The sequence below is a fragment of the Sminthopsis crassicaudata genome, chromosome 4 (assembly GCF_048593235.1).
Source record: "Sminthopsis crassicaudata isolate SCR6 chromosome 4, ASM4859323v1, whole genome shotgun sequence".
Lineage (NCBI taxonomy): Eukaryota > Metazoa > Chordata > Mammalia > Dasyuromorphia > Dasyuridae > Sminthopsis > Sminthopsis crassicaudata.
In genome coordinates this window covers 207,664,218-207,683,949 of record NC_133620.1, presented here as the reverse complement: position 1 = coordinate 207,683,949, position 19,732 = coordinate 207,664,218, and the positions used below count along the sequence as shown (strand labels likewise).

The window sequence follows — 19,732 nt, the reverse complement described above, 5'->3', positions numbered from 1 at the left end:
TAGGTTTGGGTTTTTTTTATTCATTGAAAAAAGTTAAAATAAATTTTTAAAAAATCTATAGGCCCCAAGAAGTAGCTACAATGGACTAGAAAAAAATATTCACCTATCTTCCAAATATATCTCACATAAGATATACTCTGAGAAATCTATGAAATCTTTACTATCAAGTTGCATGGCAGTTTAAAATTAAGATAAAGAGAAATATAATACCTTTAAAAAATCAAAAATAAAGACAAGGTTTGATAATAACATTCCTATAAGATGAAAAATTTAAAGTAAATACAGATAATAGGGGAGAAGACATGCCAACCTGAAGAAAGCCCTGTAGTTTACATATACTACGTTAGTAAAGCTAAGATTTTAGTATTAAAACAGGGATATGAAGGTGGCTATAATTTTGAAAAGAATTTTTTCTTGTGTTTTTGTTCTTTTCCTCCATGATCTTTCTAGAAAGTTAATTTTTTACAGGTTTTCATATTTTAAAACATTAGAATAGCAAGTAACATTACTAAACTGTATAGAAGTGATTCATTTCTGCGGTGATTCTTGGCCATCTATGCCAGGAGCTTTAATATGATGCTCTTCAGTTTCTACTTTTGTACTAGATTTTATGGCATGAGCTGCATAATTAAGGCTGGTATGTTCAGTCCATCTCCAGTAGCCTGAGAAAGGATTATACAGCATTCCTGTTATTGTCTGGACCAAAAGACCATCTAAAAAAAAAAAAAAATCACAAAACTGATTTAATAAATTGAAACTATCATAGTTCTCATAGTATCTACTACCATAGTAACCACCAGTGATAAAAAAAACAAAGTTGAAATAACAGAAATATACTTTTCTTGACTAGGACAGGCTGTCATACTTTCTAATCAATTAGAAAAGAGATTTCACCTACGTGGAGACCTCTATAAAGATAGCTTCTTAGGTCTGATTTTTAAAATAGTATGAAAAGAAATTTAAAAAACAAACCATTTCAATTCAATAAACATCTAATAAGCACCTACTATGTGCTAGTACTGGAGTTTCAAAAAGAAGCAAAGACAGTTTTTGCCCTCAAGGAACTTATAGACAAAGAAAGCTACATACAGAATAAATGGGATATAATTAACAGAAGAAAGGCATTGCAATTAAAGAGGGGTTAGGGATTAGTTGAGACTTAAAGGAAGCTAGGGAGATCAGCTGGTGTAGCACAAAAGGATAAGTATTCCAGGTATGGGGGGACAAAAGAAAAAATGCATAGTCAAGAAATAGTGTCTAGTTCATGTAATAGCCTGGAGGCCAGTGTCACTGGACGGAAGAGTACATATTGAGGAGAAAGGTGTAAGAAGATTGGACCCAGAGTTATGAAGAGCTTGGAATGCCAAACAGAGCATTTTGTATTTGCTCCTGGACATATCCAGGATATATCCTGTTATAACAGGAAAACACTGGAATTCACTTGGGAAGTGTATGACATAACAGACTAGTGCTTTAGGAAAATCACTTTGGTGGCTGAATGGAGAATAGATTGGAGTGGAGAGAAACAAGCCAGGTAGACCTATCAGCTGGCTTTTGAAGTAATTAAGTCATGAAATAATTAGGGACCACACTAAAGTGGTACATCAATTATTATTTAAATATTTAACATCACAACCTAGTCAATATGTAGGACAAATTTGCAAATAAGTATATTGATCACAAAATAAGTAGATCAGTGCTTAATAGCAGCCAAGAAGCTATGAAGTCTAAATGGTTCATCATAGTATTTTTGAGGTAAACTTGTATAACACTGTACATTCTTCCCACTCTTAAACATTCTTGGCTTACTACCCATTATTAAAAAGAAATCCATATAAACCTTTTGAATGATTGCACATAATATAATCTATACATGAGATTGCTTGCCATCTCAGGGAGATACGAGGGAAAGGAGAACAGAATTTGGAATTCAAAACCTTAAAATGTTAAAAAAATTTTTGCATGTAATTGGGGAAACATTTTCTTTTTTTTTTTTAAAGTTCATATAATCCAACAGTGCCTCTAGGAATACACAGCATAGAGGACTAGGTTGTGAGGGTGCTTTGGGCTTTGCCCACACTGGAAGACTTCAACACCTGAGGGGACATGAATAAGTAAAGAAGTGAATAAAGAGGGGTGCAATTCCACATTAGGGCTTTTATTGGCTGATGGAACCTAAGATATACCCTGGCCCAATGTGACTAGAATCACAGAACATCGGAGTAGTTGAAGGATTCTTGTAAGTCATCTAGCCCATTATCCTAATTTTCAGAGATTGAGAATCATAAGGGACCTTAGAGATAATCTAATCCAATCTTCACATTTTACAAAAGAGGGAACTGGTCACATCTGGAAACTTGGAGAAAACAGAAACAAATGAGGACATCTGTCCAAGTATCAACAGGTACTATTTTTTGACTCTAAGGTTAGTGTTCATTACTAGCTTAATGTAGTGTCCATGACCTTATTTTTAAAAAATATTCTGATAACTTCATTCTAATATAATTGGTTTCTTTGCCATCTAATGTACTTTATTTTATGTCTTTAAAGACATTATTCTAGGAAAGAGGACTATAGGCTTATCCAGAATCAAGTGGTCCATGAAACAACAAAGTTGCTTAAAACTAAGCTTGTTAGAGATAGAATCAATATCATATTCCCAGTCCCCTGTAGACCACATCCAGTTTTCTTCTCAACTGCACAATCATCACTATTTGATGTTCTGAAGATATTCTGAGGGCTTTCTGTAGGTTTTAAGTATTCTAACTTGGGTCTCAATTTAGGGTTGAGATTAATGCCCTCAAAAGCCATGTTACCTTTTCCCTTTTAACTCTTTTATCTTTTTCTTCTTAAAAGCTAAAAACAATTATTTGCTCACTAAATACAAAGGTTGATTCCTCCTAAATTTGGGGGGCCCAACTTTACTTCTTTATGGGTCATCTTATATTACAGCAATAAGTGTATTACAAGACTTCATTAGGATCACATTTTAAAGAAGTTTTTATTTATGCTTTGAAAGAATTATTTGGACTTAAGTTAAGACTATTTTAATACTTACTTGATTCTAAAAGGCTCTCTAATTCTTCTGGTGAAACAAACTTCTCCCAGGTATGAGTTCCTTTGGGTACAATGCCTGCAATTTGTTCAGCAAAAATAATTCCTAAAGCATAGGAAAGGTGTGTTTTGTTGATTGTAGTTAGGAACAAAGAGCCTCCAGGCTAACAAGACAAAAAAAAAAAAAAAAAAAAAAAAGCAGTTTAAAAAATTCAGAAGGGAAGGTAGCACAAGTCAGGTTACAGGTTTGAGATTGTCCCACGGTAAGTTCATCACCAAAACAATCGTAGTTGAGATGCATATAAGAAAAATATAACATCAAAATAATATTCACAATATTCATAATAATATTCATAATTCAAATAATATTCATAATCTTGGAGGGATTCTAATCATCATCAAAGGCTACCTTCATATTCAAAGATAGGTTTTTATTAAAGCCATATTCATAACTCTCAGAAAGCTAATCACAGTTACTTTTTCTAATTTTGGGTCACATGGATTCTGAAAAATGCTACCTGTAGATAAGGTAACAAATCAGTGTTTAGGTTCAACCTCATAACCATCAGATTGGTAAAGATAGTAAAAGAGGAAAATAACAATGATTGGAAGCTTATAAAAGAACAGGCAGAACAAGGCACTATAAGTGGGGGCTGTGAACTGATTCAATCATACATCACTAAACTTACTTAAGTATGCTTACTTAAGCATACTTTTTATACCAGCAAACCTACTATAAGACATTTATACCAAAGAAATCAGAGAGGGAAGAACCCACATGTACAATTATATCTACAGCATCTCTTTCTGTAATAGCAAAGAAAATAAAATAGGTCCCCTTTAATTGGGGAATGGCTGAAAAATTATGTTAATATAAATTTAAGGGAATATTTTTGTACTATAAGAAATTATGACATTAAGAAATGACATATGACATATTAAGAAAATATGACAGACTCTGAGAAACATGAGAAGATTTTTGCAAATTGATATAGAGTGAAATGAACAGGACCAGGAAAAAAATTTATGAAATGACAACAATAATATTAAAAAAAAAAAAAAAAAACTTTAAAAGATCTCAAAACAAAATTGGTTTTAAAAGATTTTAAAAAATGATACCTTCTACATCTTGAGTGATTAGGAACTCAAGATTTTGAATAAGATATGCATATTCAGACTATGATTTGTGTGAACTATGTTTTGCTAGACTGGATATACATTTTTTATAAAAGAGGATATCTATCGATAAAGAGGGAAGTGAGAGTAGTTTGTGAGTGAAATGAATAATGATTGGCATACAAAAAAAGAGTATGAACAAAAGATTCATTTATAAATAACCGGAAGGGAAAAGAGAGCAAAGGTAATACAAAAAAAATTGAGCAGTTTGGTCAAATTTTATTATGATATATGTGTGTGTATATGTGTGTGTGATTTTTGAAAAAAAAGATGTAGAAATGCTGTAAAATTACCCATGCATATAACTTGTAAATAAAAAGCTGTGACAAACTTAAAAAAAATAAAAACTACATAAACCATTAAAAAAAATAAAAAGATGTAGCTATCTTCTAAAAAAAAAATCTACACATAACAGAAATTTAATTCCTTACACAAGTCTTTCTTGTTCTTCTTTGTATACTGAAATTTTTGTTTGTTGGTGATATGTTCACAATTAAAACTAAAACTTTTTTTAAATAAGGTGACAAATGCCTCTAAAATGGGAAACATTAAAAAAAAAAAAAAAAGCCCTAGAAAATAAAATTGGAAAAATAACAATACTCCCAAGTACAAGCACATTGTATATTATTGTCAGGCTTTTAATAATAATTCAGGCTCTTAATAAATTTCTTAGCATACCAATAATAGTTTATGCAAAAAATTACTGGTTGACCTGCATAATCTATGTACAGTCCAATCCTCTTATAAAGGAATATAAAGAAATATTATACTTATAAAGAAATATTATACTTAGAAAAAAGGATTCCCTGTAAAATGTGAATCAATAACTTTCTGTAAGAAAACATTGTAAGAAAGAAAGAAAATAAAATGCCCAGTTTGAATTTAATGATAAATGTTGGAGGGGTATGGGAAAACTGGGACATTAATGCATTGTTGATGGAGCTATGAAATGATCCAACTATTCTGGACAGCAATTTGTTTTTTGGTTTTTGGGTTTTTTTTAATAAAGCTTTTTATTTTCAACATTCACCTTTGTGAAACCTTGTGTTCCAAATTCCCCCCCCCCATTCCCCTACACCTCAAATAATCCAATATATGTTAAACACATGCAATTCTTCTATACATATTTCTATAATTATCATGCTGCACAATAAAAATCAGATCAAACAGGAAAAAAATGAGAAAGAAAACAAAATGCAAGCAAACTATAACAAAAAAAGTGAAAATACCATGTTGTGATCCATATCCAGAGAACAATTTGGAACTATGCCTAAAAAGCTATAAAACTGTGATCCAGTAGTGTCTCTACTGGGCCTGTATCTCAAAGAAATCATAAAAAAAAAGGGAAAAGGGCTCATATATATAAAAATATTTGTAGCAGCCATTTTTAATTGTGGCAAGGAACTGGAAATTTCTGAGTTGGGAAACGGAGTTGGGAACTGAATTCCCAAATTCATTTGGGAAATGGTTGAATAAATTATGGTATATGAATGTAATGGAATATTATTGTTTTAAAAGAAATGATGAGTGGACTAGTTTAAGAAAGACATAGAACTGATGCTGAGTGAAGAAAGTAGAACCAAGACAACACAGCAACAGCAAGATGTGTGATTATGTGATGATCAGTTCTAATATACTTGGCTCTTTTCAACAATGAGGTGATTCAAGGCAATTCCAATAGGTTTGTGATAAAAGAACCATCTACATCCAAAGGAAGACTGAATGTGAATCAAAGCATGTATTTTTACCTTTTTTTGTTGTGGTGATTTGTTTGTTTGTTTGTTTTTCCTTTCTTTTTTTTTTCTTTTTGATCTGATTTTTCTTGTGCAGCATGACAAATATAGAAATATATTTAGAAGAATTACACATGTTTAACCTATATTGGATTAAGCTTTTGAAAGAAAAGGGCAAAGGGAGGGAGAAAAATTTGGAACACAAGATTTTGCAAAGGTGAATGTTGAAAATTATCTTTACAAATATTTGGAAAAAGAAAAAGCTGTAGAAAAAGAAAAAATAATAAAGATTTATCTGGTAAAAAAAAAAGTGTACATAGAAAGAGGAAACATTTACTTTCAATTCATTCTGAGTTATGGAATTTGTGCAAGAAAAATTTAACTAGGTAAACAAGAAGATGAATATATCTAGTTGGGTTTTTTTCCTGGAATATTTTAGGTACACATTTATGTGCATGTACTTATTTATATTAATTTTATTTGCATGGGCATACAAACTCTCAGCCAGCCCAATGTGTGAATTCAACAACTAAGAGTGAGATTTAGGATTTAGGAAATAAATTCAAACAACTACACTAGTATTTTCTAGAAATCAATGAAATTTGGGCAATGAAGAAAAAGTGGAGACAGCATTCTATTCTTTTGCCACTTGAACCTAGAGAATTCTCCCAAATAAAATATCATTTAAAATTCACAAGTGAATAAAGATGGCTAGTGCAATACAATGTGGTCACATGTTAAAAGAAATTTTGGAATATGCACTTACTGCACAGGATCTTGAACAGCTATATATATGGCTGCTCAAGATCTTGCATATAAATTATATACTTCTTTAACATATGCAATTTGATAATTGAAATTACTATAATAGATGTGTGTGTTTTTAATTGATTACAAATCAATTGTTCTCAGAATTTTTGTAAAAGTGTCCATTAGCTATTTTAACTTAGTCAACGTTATAGGAAAGACAACTGCTATAAATGTGTAGAGCTTTCCAAAGTTGCACTTGTCAAAGGTCCTTTACTTTCAATAAGAAATTAGGCTCCAAAAATGTTTTAGAGTGTCTATCTTTGTATTGCCTAATAGAGTCAGCAACCTGGATTTCAAGATATCAATTCTCTTGTGAGTAGTATCAATATTCAGGGCCAACACACGAGCACATAAAGATGTAGTCAAAAAAAAGGCATCACCAGTCTCCCTAAAACATGCTAGACTTTCAAGGCTAAAGCTGGGGACTGAATGGTTTCAATTGCAGGAAATCTATTACCATATACACAAAAAAACCCTTGGCCCTGCCAAAATCTGCTTAAGCATCAGTTACTTAAAAATAAATAAACAGAAGAGAACCTTTGGCCAAGCTAAAACAATGCTTACTTTTAATACTTGGCAACAGCACTGAATAAAGGTTTCCAAATCATTCACATGCTCCACAACTTCTGAAGCTATAACAGCATCGAAAGTTTCTGCAGTCTCTTCTACAATGTCCTCCAGGGAACATGCTTTGTACTGGATCCTCTTGTCCAGGACTGGATCAAATGATTTGTGCTGTTGTGCTGTTTTAATATTCTCATTCAAAGGATCAATTCCGGTAACCAAAGCTCCTAGTCGCCCTAGAGGCTAAAGACAAAAAGGACTGTCACCCTTTGAAAGAAAGCAAGATGCCTGTACTAGCAACCTAAAATTTTTAACATTTTTCAAAAAGGCCAGCAGTCAGACAGTATGAAATCTTTTTTTTTTTCTTCTGGCACATGGTGCTTTATTTATTTTCTGTAATCATAGTAGCAAATAACCAAAATAACATACCAAATAGCCAAAGCAATATACATTTATGTATTTTGCATTTTTAAAATAAAGGTGTAATCAGTCTTTGAGTTCTCTTAATCACTTGAGAGGACTGCTCTTTGTCCAGTTCTTTTCCTTTAAAAAGAAGAAATCATTCATTGTAAGCTGTTCTCTTTTTGAGCTTTGGAAATCAATGAGTAACTTTACCAAAAAGCCAACTTAGTTTATGTTGTTATAAAACGTAATCTTTATAAGGCTGAATTTTAAAAAGAACATAAAAATCCCATAACATTTTAGATTTAAGGTACTTTTCAGAGGCAGCAGAGTATATAAACTAATGATTTCTTCTCACCTTTACTATTTACAAACAATTACATTAATGCCCTTGAAATATAACAGAATAATTACAATGTTATTCCACAAGATTTTCCAATATGAGACCTGAAGGGCAATGTTTCAGCAAAACTCTTCTATATTCCATAAAAAAGTATCTAAAATATAGAATGAAAGGCTAATTGCAAGGCTCCAAGGCCTGATATAATATAGCAACAAACTTAACTTTCATCTATTACAATTCTATGGTGAAATTAGATGACTATAAGGGAACAAACGGTTTCAGTCCTAGTCCTATCCTTTTATTATAGAGGTATATTATAATTCATTCATTCAATTGTTTCTTAAAAATATTTAATGAATACTGTATAAATCTGTTCCCCTCCCTCTTAGGCTTCTAAGTTAGATTTAAAAGGGAAAAAAGTGAGATAATCATCCACTGATCTGGTTCTTACTTCACATAACAATCCACCTCCACAGCCAACATCTAGAATCTTCATTCCAGACAACGGACTTTCCAAGTGATGATTAGTAATCATTTTCAAAAGGTTATCTCTAAAAAATAATAATAATAAAAATATGTGACTGGCTTACCTCTAAAAAACATAAAAATATAAAAGTTCAGCAACTGGCTTATTAACAAAAAGTTTTAAAGTGCCATTATTAAATAACTGCTGCATTTGCAATTTAAACCAATTTGTTTATAAATACTAAAAAAAAATTTTTTAGAAACTTGCAGAAGTGTTTCCAATAATCAAACCAGAAAAGTTAAAGAGTAACTTCGAAAATGGGAGGATGGAAAGAAGGAATAACAGAGACCAGAAGCAAGTAAATTGTTTTGTGGTTTTTTTTTAATTGTGGACCACATGATTGGAAATCCCTATTTTACTTCATATCCAGAAAACTGATAAAGATGATAAAAGGCAATAACAAACAATGTTGGATGAGTTTTTTGTTTTGTTTTGTTTTACCTCTAATTTCTTTTTTTTTTATTTAATTTTTATTTTATTTTATAATTATAACTTTTTTTTTTGACAGTACATATGCATGGATAATTTTTTGCAACATTATCCCTTGCACTTACTTCTATTCAGATTTTTTCCCTTCCTCCCCCAACCCCCTCCCCCAGATGGCAGGCAGTCTTATACATGTTAAATATATTACAGTATATTCTAGATACAATATATGTGTGTAGAACCGAATTTTTTGTTGCACAGGAAGAATTGGATTCAGAAGGTAAAATTAACAGTTTACACTCATTTCCCAGTGTTCCTTTTCTGGATGTAGCTGATTCTGTCCATCATTAATCAATTGGAATTGGATTAGCTCTTCTCTATGTTGAAGATATCCACTTCCATCAGCATACATCCTCGTACAGTATCATTGTTGAAGTGTATAATGATCTTCTGGTTTTGCTCGTTTCACTTAGCATCAGTTGATGTAAGTCTCTCCAAGCCTCTCTGTATTCCTCCTGCTGGTCATTTCTTATAGAATAATAATATTCCATAACATTCATATACCATAATTTACCCAACCATTCTCCAATTGATGGACATCCATTCATCTTCCAGCTTCTAGCCACTATGAAAAGGGCTGCCACAAACATTTTGGCACATACAGGTCCCTTTCCCTTCTTTAGTATTTCCTTGGGATATAAGCCCAGTAGTAGTATGGCTGGGTCAAAGGGTATGCACATTTTGGGCATAATTCCAGATTACTCTCCAGAATGGTTGGATTCTTTCACAAGTCCACCAGCAATGCATCAGTGTCCCAGTTTTCCCACAGCCCCTCCAACATTCATCATTATTTGTTCCTATCATCTTAGCCAATCTGACAGGTGAGTAGTGGTATCTCAGAGTTGTCTTAATTTGCATTTCTCTGATCAATAGTGATTTGGAACACTCTTTCATATGAGTGGAAAGTTTTAATTTCATCATCTGAAAATTGTCTGTTCATATCCTTTGACCATTTATCAATTGGAGAATGGCTTGATTTCTTATAAATTAAAGTCAATTCTCTATATTTTGGAGATGAGACCTTTATCAGAACCTTTAACTGTAAAAATGTTTTCCCAATTTGTTACTTCCCTTCTAATCTTGTTTGCATTAGTTTTGTTTGTGCAGAAACTTTCTAATTTGGTGTAATCAAAATGTTCTATTTTGTGATCAATAATGGTCTCTAGTTCTCCCTTGGACACAAACTCCTTCCTCCTCCACAAGTCTGAGAGGTAAACCATCCCATGTTCCTCCAATTTATTTATGATTTCGTTCTTTATGCCTAAATCTTGGACCCATTTTGATCTAATCTTAGTATGTGGTGTTAAATGTGGGTCCATGCCTAGTTTCTGCCATACTAATTTCCAGTTTTCCCAGCAGTTTTTGTCAAATAATGAATTCTTATCCCAAAATTTGGGATCTTTGGGTTTCTCAAACACTAGATTGCTATTTTTATTCACTATCTTGCCCTGTGAACCTAACCTATGCCACTGATCAACTAGTCTATTTCTTAGCCAATACCAAATGGTTTTGGTGACTGTTGCTTTATAATATAGCTTTAAATCAGGTACACTTAGACCACCTTCCTCTGACTTTTTTTTCATTAGTTCCCTTGCAATTCTCGACCTTTTATTCTTCCATATGAATTTTGTTGTTATTTTTTCTAGGTCATTAAAATAGTTTCTTGGGAGTCTGATTGGTATAGCACTAAATAAATAGATTAGTTTGGGGAGTATTGTCATCTTTATTATATTCGCTCGGCCTATCCAAGAGCACTGAATGTCTTTCCAATTATTTAAATCTGACTTTATTTTTGTGGCAAGTGTTTTGTAATTTTGCTCATATAATTCCTGACTCTCCTTTGGTAGATATATTCCCAAATATTTTATACTATCGTCTGTTATTTTGAATGGAATTTCTCTTTGTATCTCTTGCTGTTGGATTGTGTTGGTAATGTATAAAAATGCTGAGGATTTATGTGGATTTATTTTGTACCCTGCAACTTTGCTAAAATTCTGAATTATTTCTAATAGCTTTTTAGCAGAGTCTTTGGGGTTCTCTAAGTATACCATCATGTCATCTGTGAAAAGTGATAATTTGATTTCCTCATTTCCTACTCTAATTCCTTGAATCTCTTTCTCGGCTCTTATTGCCGAGGCTAGCATTTCTAGTACTATATTGAATAGTAATGGTGATAGTGGGCAACCTTGTTTCACTCCTGATCTTACAGGGAAAGGTTCTAGTTTATCACCATTACATTTGATGTTTACTGAAGGTTTTAAATATATGCTCCTTATTATTTTAAGGAATAGTCCATTTATTCCTATACTCTCAAGCGTTTTTAGTAGGAATGGATGTTGGATTTTATCAAATGCTTTTTCTGCATCTATTGAGATGATCATATGGTTTTTATTAATTTTTAATGAGTTTTTTGTTTTGTTTTGGTTTTTTTGCTGAGGCAATGGGATTAAGTGATTTGCTCAGGGTCACACAGCTAGGAAGTAATAAGTGTCTGAGGCTAGGCTTGAACTCAGGTCCTCCTGACTTCAAGGCTGGTCCTCTATTCAATTAGTTGCTCCCATGGATGAGTTTTGATGAGACAAGTACACTAATTTGCTGTTAGTAGGGATGTGAGTTAGTCCAAAAATTTTTGACAGTAACTGGAAATTATGCCAAGAAAACGACAGAAATATCACAGAGTAATATTACTGGTAATAATACCTGAAGAAAGTCCAATACAGAAAGATACAATGTATAATGAAATATTTATGCAATACTTTTTGCACAGCAAAGAGCTAGAAACAGGTACTATTACTGGGGAATGATCAAATGTACCTAAATACAAAATAATATTTTACTTTTTAAATGTCCTATATACAATGAGTTCAAAGGTGAGAAATAATTCCAATGAGAAGCAAACAGAAGAGTTGTCTTAAGATGCCAAAAAACTTAAATCTTAAGACATGTATAGATGGTATAAAGAAAGACAGATATTAAAGAATTAATAGAAAAATGTAATAGTCCTTTAAAATTAGTTTCTGGAGTATACAAGCTCAAAATGAAGTGAGGTTAGACAGAAAAGTAAATAAAACACAAAGTGTTGGGTTTTTTAAATTATACTGAAGACTATCAAAAAGTTTCATTTTTTTAAACACCAATATTCTGAAATTAAATAGATAAGGAATGGATTGCTAATTTCAATATCATAAGACACTCCTCTAGCAATGCAAGCCAAAACATTCTCTGCAATTTATTTTCTTAGACAGCTGCTTAGAGCATTGAGACCTTAAGTTAGCTGTCAAGATCACACAGCCAATGTGATAAAGGCAATACTAGAATTTAGATTTTCTTAGCTCCAAAGCCAGTTTTCTTTTCATATACTACCATGCCTCTCAGAACATACTGTTTCTACAATATAACCACACATTATACTGCCCCTCAATCTTTCTAGAATTAAAATTAAAAAAAAAAAACTATGAAAAAACTAGTAATGAAAATAAAGAAGTTTGCAGAATATTACCAAAAAATGATATTTTAAAATAATTATGAGGAGCTCAACCTTTGCTTTTTCCCTACAGCCATTAATAGTTGAAAAGCTAAGGTGAAAAATCAGTGATAAAATCAGGAGACTAGGGTTTCTGATCGCTGATCAGCCACTTCTTTATTGTGCACTATTTTCTACTTGTTTATATATGACCTTTTTAAAAAAATAAAATTTGGGGCAGCTAGGTGGCGCAGTGAATACAGCACCAGCCTTGAATTCAGGAGGACCCGAGTTCAAATCTGATCTTAGACACTTAACACTTCCTAGCTGTGTGACCCTGGGCAAGTCATTTAACCCCAGCCTCAGAAAAAGAAAAATAAATAAAAATAAAAAAAATAAAATAAAATTTGAATTCCAATTTATCTCCCTCTCCCACTGACTGAGAAAGCAAATAATATATCAATTAAATATGTGAAATCATACAAAATATGTTTTCATATTACTCATATTTACTCTCTTTTAAAAAAAGGAAGAAAAATAAAGAAAGTGAAAAAATTCTCTTCAATCTGTATTCAGAATTCATCAGTTTTTTCTCTGGATGTGGATGGCATTCTTCATCATGAGTCCCTTGGAATTATCATTGCATTGAACAGAGCTTTGCTGTGTATTCTTGAACGAATCATTTAGAAGATACCTTAGAGTTTATGTAGACAACTCCCTTATATAGACATAAGTAAACTGAAATCCAGAGAGATTTAAATTTCATTAATGCTTTAATGATCTGTTTCCTTATCAATAAAATGAGCAGGTGAATTCTCTCAAAAATTCAATAAGCACAAAGCATCAACTTTCATAAAACACACTACCACCCTGTCAATTTGTTATTGTTTTCAAATAGTATAAGGAAGTCTATTTTAAGTAAACAAAATTTAAAAACCAACAACCATATATACCTGTTGGGCATTTGTGGAATTAATCCAAAGAATAGTTTCAGTACTCCCTACAAGAAAAATGGAAGAAGAAACACTCATTGAAAAGATGTTTGGGGAATAAGTGAAGGGTGGAATGATAGACTCTAGGTAGTACAAAACTACAAAAGGTTTAGAAGCCTCCAAAGCAAAGAGGGAAAATCAGTTCAAAGGGTACAGTATCTTTAGACCCCAAATTCCCATACAATGAGAGGAAATTAAAAACCAGAATCATTTCTCAATAGAGCCAGAAGGGACCTCACGGATCACCCAGCAAGATTCCTTCGTTTTTACAGACAAGGAAAGAATGACTAAGTTAAACAATTTGCCCAGCATCACACAGAGTATGAGAGGAAGAGACCCAGCTAGAATTTTTGCATACAAATTTCTAATCTACTTTTCTTTAGAATAAAAGACATTTTGGATAATCATTTACTGTGCAAAGGTGAAAATCAATACATTCCTGTCAATCAAGATGAATTATAGGTAGTTCTTGCTTTTGTTTTTTTTAGACTTCATCTCATTATTTACCAATTAGTTTATGTGTAGCATCTATCTTTCACTATTTTGGATATGATCCACTCATTCAATACTTTCCATAGGTTTTTTTTTTTTTTTGATCCAGCAATATCCCTATGAGTTCTGTATCCCAAAGAAATCATAAAAAAGAGAAAAGGATCCACTCATTCACTACTTTCCATAGGTTTGTTTTTTTTTTTGATCCAGCAATATCCCTATGAGATCTGTATCCCAAAGAAATCATAAAAAAGAGAAAAGGATCCACATTTAAAAAATATTTATAGCAGCTCTTCTTTGTGAGAGCAAAGAATTGAAAATTGAGGGGATGACCATCAATTCAGAAATGGCTAAACCTACTGTGATATATGAATCTAATGGAATACTATTCTGCTATAAGAAAGGATGACTAAGAAGATTTCAGAAAAACCTGGAAAGACTTATATGAACTGATGATAAGTGAAGTCAGCAGAACCTAGGAGAACAGTATATCTAGTCACAGCAACATTGTATGATAATCAACTGTGATAGACTTAACTTTTCTCAGCAATGCAATGATCCTAAACAATTCCAAGTGACTTGTGATGGAAAATGCTGATCACACCCAGAGAAAGAATTATGGAATCAGATTGCAGATCACTTATTTTGTTGTGGTTTTTTTTTCCTTTCCTGTGGTTTTTTCCTTTTGCTCTGAGTCTTCTTTCATAACATAACTAATGTGGAAATATATTTAACATGATTGTACATATGTGCTGTCTTAAGGAGGAGGAAAAGGTTAGACCTCAAATCTTAAAAAGATGAACGATGCCACTTCATTTTGGTTGGCAGGATTTTCACCTCTGCACAGTAAATGACTATTCAAATTGTCTTTTCTTGTTATAAAGAAAAGTGGATTCAAAACTTACATGCAAAAGTTCTAGCTGTGCCTCTTCCACTCACACTTTGTGTGATTTATTTAACCTATCTGATCCCCTTTTCTATATTACAAAGATGAATATAATTGGAAAAAATAAAATACTATTAAGTAGAAAAAAAAATAAAAATAAATTTCATCAATTTTGCATAAATTCAGTGAGCAAAATTTCACCATTCAAATATAGAAATTTATTAGCTAAATAATAACCGGGTGGAAGATATAGGTTATGAGTGAGGAATGATTTATTTTTTCCCCTATTTTCTTGTTGATATTTCTTGATGAATTTTAATCAGACTAAAGATCACTCATTTGGAGCAGGAATGGACCCCAGAGGTTCAAGCCTTTCACTTCACAGTTGAGGAAACTGAGGCTACAAAAGTCATTTCAGCTCTTAGGCTTCAGGCTCCTTGTATAAATCTTTTCGTCATTTGCAAACTTGCTTTTACCTTATAAATATTTTTCTTTCTACTCCTTCTACCTTCCAGCTTCCACTGAGACCTGGCTCTCTCCTGATAACAAAGCCTCCATAACCTTGTTAGCACTTGTTCTCCCAAATTCACTGGTAATGGCAGAGAAGTTGGCATCTTCCTTGCTTTTTAATGCCACTTTCAAGCTCCCACTTTTGTGCCATCATTCAGTAACCTTTTCTCCTCCAAGGTTCACTAAGTTCATATCTACCACCCAATCAAAAGTCTAGTAGTTTTCTACTGACTTCCAAGACCCTTCCTTTCCAGGAAGGAATGAGTTTAGGGCCTGGCTTAAAATCTTTCTCTCCTCCCTAACTCCTGCCCTCATAAAAGAAGACTTCAATATTTATAGCTATCATCCCTCCAATTCTGATCTCAAGTCTTTCAACTTATTCATTTCCCATGACATACACTTCCACTTGACCTCAACTACAAACAGAAATGGTCATACCCACCTTGACCTTGTAATCACCCACAAATGCACCATTCACATGTTCGTGAATTTGGAAATTTCCTTATCTGATCACAAACTTGTTATTCCAGTTCCTCCTCTGCCTTTGCAAGTTCATCCTCACTAATCCTCCCAATTCTCATTCTTTTCCAAGCCATAGAAAAGTACTCTGCATTGACTACTTTTTCTTCACTTCTCCATTTTGATACCCTTTCTCAGTTCAATTCTATTTTGTCCTTTTATCTCAAGTCCCTTGTCCTTTATCCTATTACTAACTTTCTTCCTACTTATGTGCTGCTGAACAAAGCTGGACAAAGTCATAAAATTATGATGAATGAGAACATCACAAATTTATGTTGCATATTCTCAAGTGAGCTCTCACCATAACAAAGCAATATTTTGACCTCTCTCTAATTGACTCACTATCTCACTCACCATAGTAGTTTCTTTTTTAATCCCTGCTCAAATCTCCCAAATTTCCTCCTACCTCTACTCTCATATCTAAGAATCTTGTTTCACATTTTACTGAAAAAAAAGTAAGTCATTCCAGGAAAAGCTAATGATAAAATGCTATAGGGTTTATAAGAAAACTGAGACACTAATGCATTACTGGTGGAGCTGTGAACTGATCCAACCATTTGGAAAAGCATTTTGGAAGTATACCCAAGGCTATAAAATTATGCATACCTTTTGAGCTCACAGTACCACTACTGGGTTTGTATCCCAAAGAGATCATTAAAAAAAAAAAAAAAAATGGAAAAGGATCCACATGTGTAAAAATGTTTGTAGCAGGTTTTTTTGTGGTGGCAAAAAATTGGAAATTGAAGAGATGGGCATCAATTGGGAAATGGCTGAATAAGTTGTGATATATGGATGCAATGGAATACTACTATTCTATAAAAAAAAAAATGAGCAGTATAGTTTCAGAAAAGCTTCAAAAGATTTATATGAACTAATGCTGAGTAAAGTGAGCAAAACCAGGAGAATATTTTACACAACAATGTGTGGATGATCAACTATGAAAGACTTAGTTCTTCTCAGCAATACAATGATTCCAAGACAATTCCAATAGACATGTGATGGAAAATGCTATTTTTCTTTTACAACATGATTAATATAGAACTATGTTTAAAATGACTGTACATGTATAATCTATATCAAATTGCTTGCTGTCTTGGGAGGGAGAAAGTAAGGAAGGGAGGAGAGAAAATTTGGAACTCAAAATCTTACAAAAATGAATGTTGAAGACTATATTTACATGTAATTGGAGAAAATAAAATATGATTAAGTGAAAAACAAATTGAGTCATTCACCAAGAGCTCTTTTTTCTCCCCCACTTCATCATCACCCATCTGTTGAGCTGTTACTTCATCACCTGACTACATTTTCACTGGCTTTCCCTTATGTCAAGAAAGATTTCTTATAGAAGGTAGGATTTTGGAAGGGACTTCAAGGAAGTCAAGAAGTAGAGATGAGGTTTGAACTGATTTATTTATTTGGTTTTGATTTTTTTTGTGAGGCAATCAAGGTAAGGATTAGATTTTTTTTTAATTTTTTAAGATTAAAGGGAAAAAAAATTTCCTGAATTGAAATGAAAATAGGGTCTTGGAGAAAGTCAGCAGAATAAGAATCAGAAAGTTGGAATCGTAATATTCGTGAGGTTGCTAAATTTTAAAATATCCTCCAAAAAATTGCTCAGCATCTTAGTATTTAAATTTTCTCAACTATAAAATGATCTAAATATTATCTGACGACAGTCACTTCTAAGGTACTTAATCATAATTAATTAGATGGCTACAAAGTACTTTGCAAATTAATAGAGAAAAGATGATACTATTAGATAATATTATTGATAATATAATAAAATAACAAAAAATATTCAAATAGCTTTGCAGAGATTCTAACTTCAAAAGCACAATACCAATGTACACTTTGTGCATTTTTGCTCACAATTTATACTTATGAAGCCAAGTATATAAAAATAAGTATATTAAAAGAAAATAAATTTAACAGAAAATCAAGCACTAGAGTATCATTTTTAAAAAGTAAGAATTTACCAAATTGTACCTAATAAATGGCACTCTTAAGTCATTCATAGAATGAAGAGGTGCATATACTCCTTGCTCATCCCACCATTTCCATGCCAGAGCCTGAAATGTTTTCATCTCATTTGGATCCACTGTTGTTGAAGTGCTATGCAATCTCATTCCAATATATCTGAAAAATGAAACAAATGAATATATGAAATGCCAAAGATCTTCAAAATATAACATGGGGAAATGTTACATTTTTGCTTATATTCATAAATTTTTTAAAAATCCATAGTCTTCCTTCCATATTCCCTTGTTTTATGAGGGAGTTCTATTGATACCATTATAGATAATTTCTCTTGAAATCAGAACTTTTATAATTATGTATTTACACTTTACTATTAAGTATGGAAAGGGCTTGCTTTCCACCTCTACTACTAAGTGAGGCTTTCTAAAACTCATGCCATTAGACAGCACCATGATGACTCTGAAAAGCCCAGGGGATAATACAATTTTTGGCAAACTTGGAAAGACAGGAATATGGTATATACTACTATGCAGCCATGTCTGGGGAATGGGTCCGTTAACAAAAGATACTGTACAGTACAAAATCTATAAAACGGAATACTCTAGTCCTTCCTGGAGAGCTAGGCTATAGAAAATTGCTATTTACTTAACACAAGACCTCAGAGCTATGCTATTTTGACTTGGGTGTTAGGTTCAGTTACTAGGTGATTACAATTGAGAGACAACAAGACACTACACTTGGGCTCACAATTTTTTAAATCTTTCAACTCTAGTTGATCCTTTGAAGAGGGCTTTTAAAAGTGTATAATGTTCCAAAACTTTTTAAAGTTTGGAATCGAAAAGGCACCTACACCACTGAGTTCTGTCCTCTAGCAGAGTAAAATCCATTACAGTGAAATGCTAATTTATCAAATGTTGGGGGATGCCAATTAGGATTCAGCATGTCACATTATGTTCAGCTATACTTATACATCTTGAAAGCTATGTCCTTTTAAGATACAAATGGAACTCAATATTATGTTCATCTACTTTTTTCCAAACTTCATTATTCAATAACTTCAAAAAGACCCTTATGCAGGAAGCAAGGCTAGATACTTGGAAAATAGAGCTCAATCTAAATACTATTTTCTATTTTCCATAAAATTGAAAATTTTATTTTCTTAAACTAATACAATTATGCAAATGTCCCTAGTTTAACTTTTAAACTGTATATATAGCCAATTTCTCTTTGACAAAAATAATTCATGATTTCATGTGTTACATTATTATATAACTCACAAAATACTGAAAGAAAAAGTTATATAAATTCTGCATTTTAATTTTTAAAAACTTTAAAATTCTAATTTTAAAAAATAAAACCAATAAAAAACTATCACGTTAGAACAAATTAGCAAACATCTCACTTTTAGGTGAGATGATAATTATAATATATGATAAATAATTACATCTCCCCTCAAAATAAGTAATGATTATACTGATTCATCAAAAAAAACATACCTGTAACTTTTCATATTATCTGAATAGGCAACAGGTATATTGTTAGACTTTAAGCACATGATTCCTTTATCGTTGATTTGCTTTCCTGGATAAGTAGGAAAATAAAAAACAAGATTAAAAAAATAAATTTCCAAAGAATGATCCTTACTAATGCACAATATAATTTTATCTTGAAACTAACCAAGACAATTCATACTTCTATTATATCACAAATGACAAAAATTTGAGTAGATTTTAAGAAAAAAGGGAAAAAAAATTCAGATTGTACTCTATCTTTAAAAAGCAAAATTCTAGTTACAGTCA

At 32.2% G+C, this 19,732-nt stretch overlaps 1 protein-coding gene across 1 annotated transcript in view; it reads right to left on the bottom strand.

Annotated features, from left to right (window-relative positions):
* COQ3 (coenzyme Q3, methyltransferase) overlaps positions 1-19,732 on the bottom strand; it is a 31,866-nt gene continuing 12,134 nt past the window's right edge. The window contains exons 2-7 of the mRNA XM_074310231.1: positions 19,430-19,514; positions 17,943-18,092; positions 8,534-8,633; positions 7,338-7,580; positions 3,059-3,218; positions 1-713 (exon numbers count right to left, since the gene is read on the bottom strand). Of these exons, the coding sequence (XP_074166332.1) occupies positions 529-713; positions 3,059-3,218; positions 7,338-7,580; positions 8,534-8,633; positions 17,943-18,092; positions 19,430-19,514 (923 nt within the window). The 3' untranslated portion in view covers positions 1-528. The remainder of the gene's footprint in view (positions 714-3,058; positions 3,219-7,337; positions 7,581-8,533; positions 8,634-17,942; positions 18,093-19,429; positions 19,515-19,732) is intronic.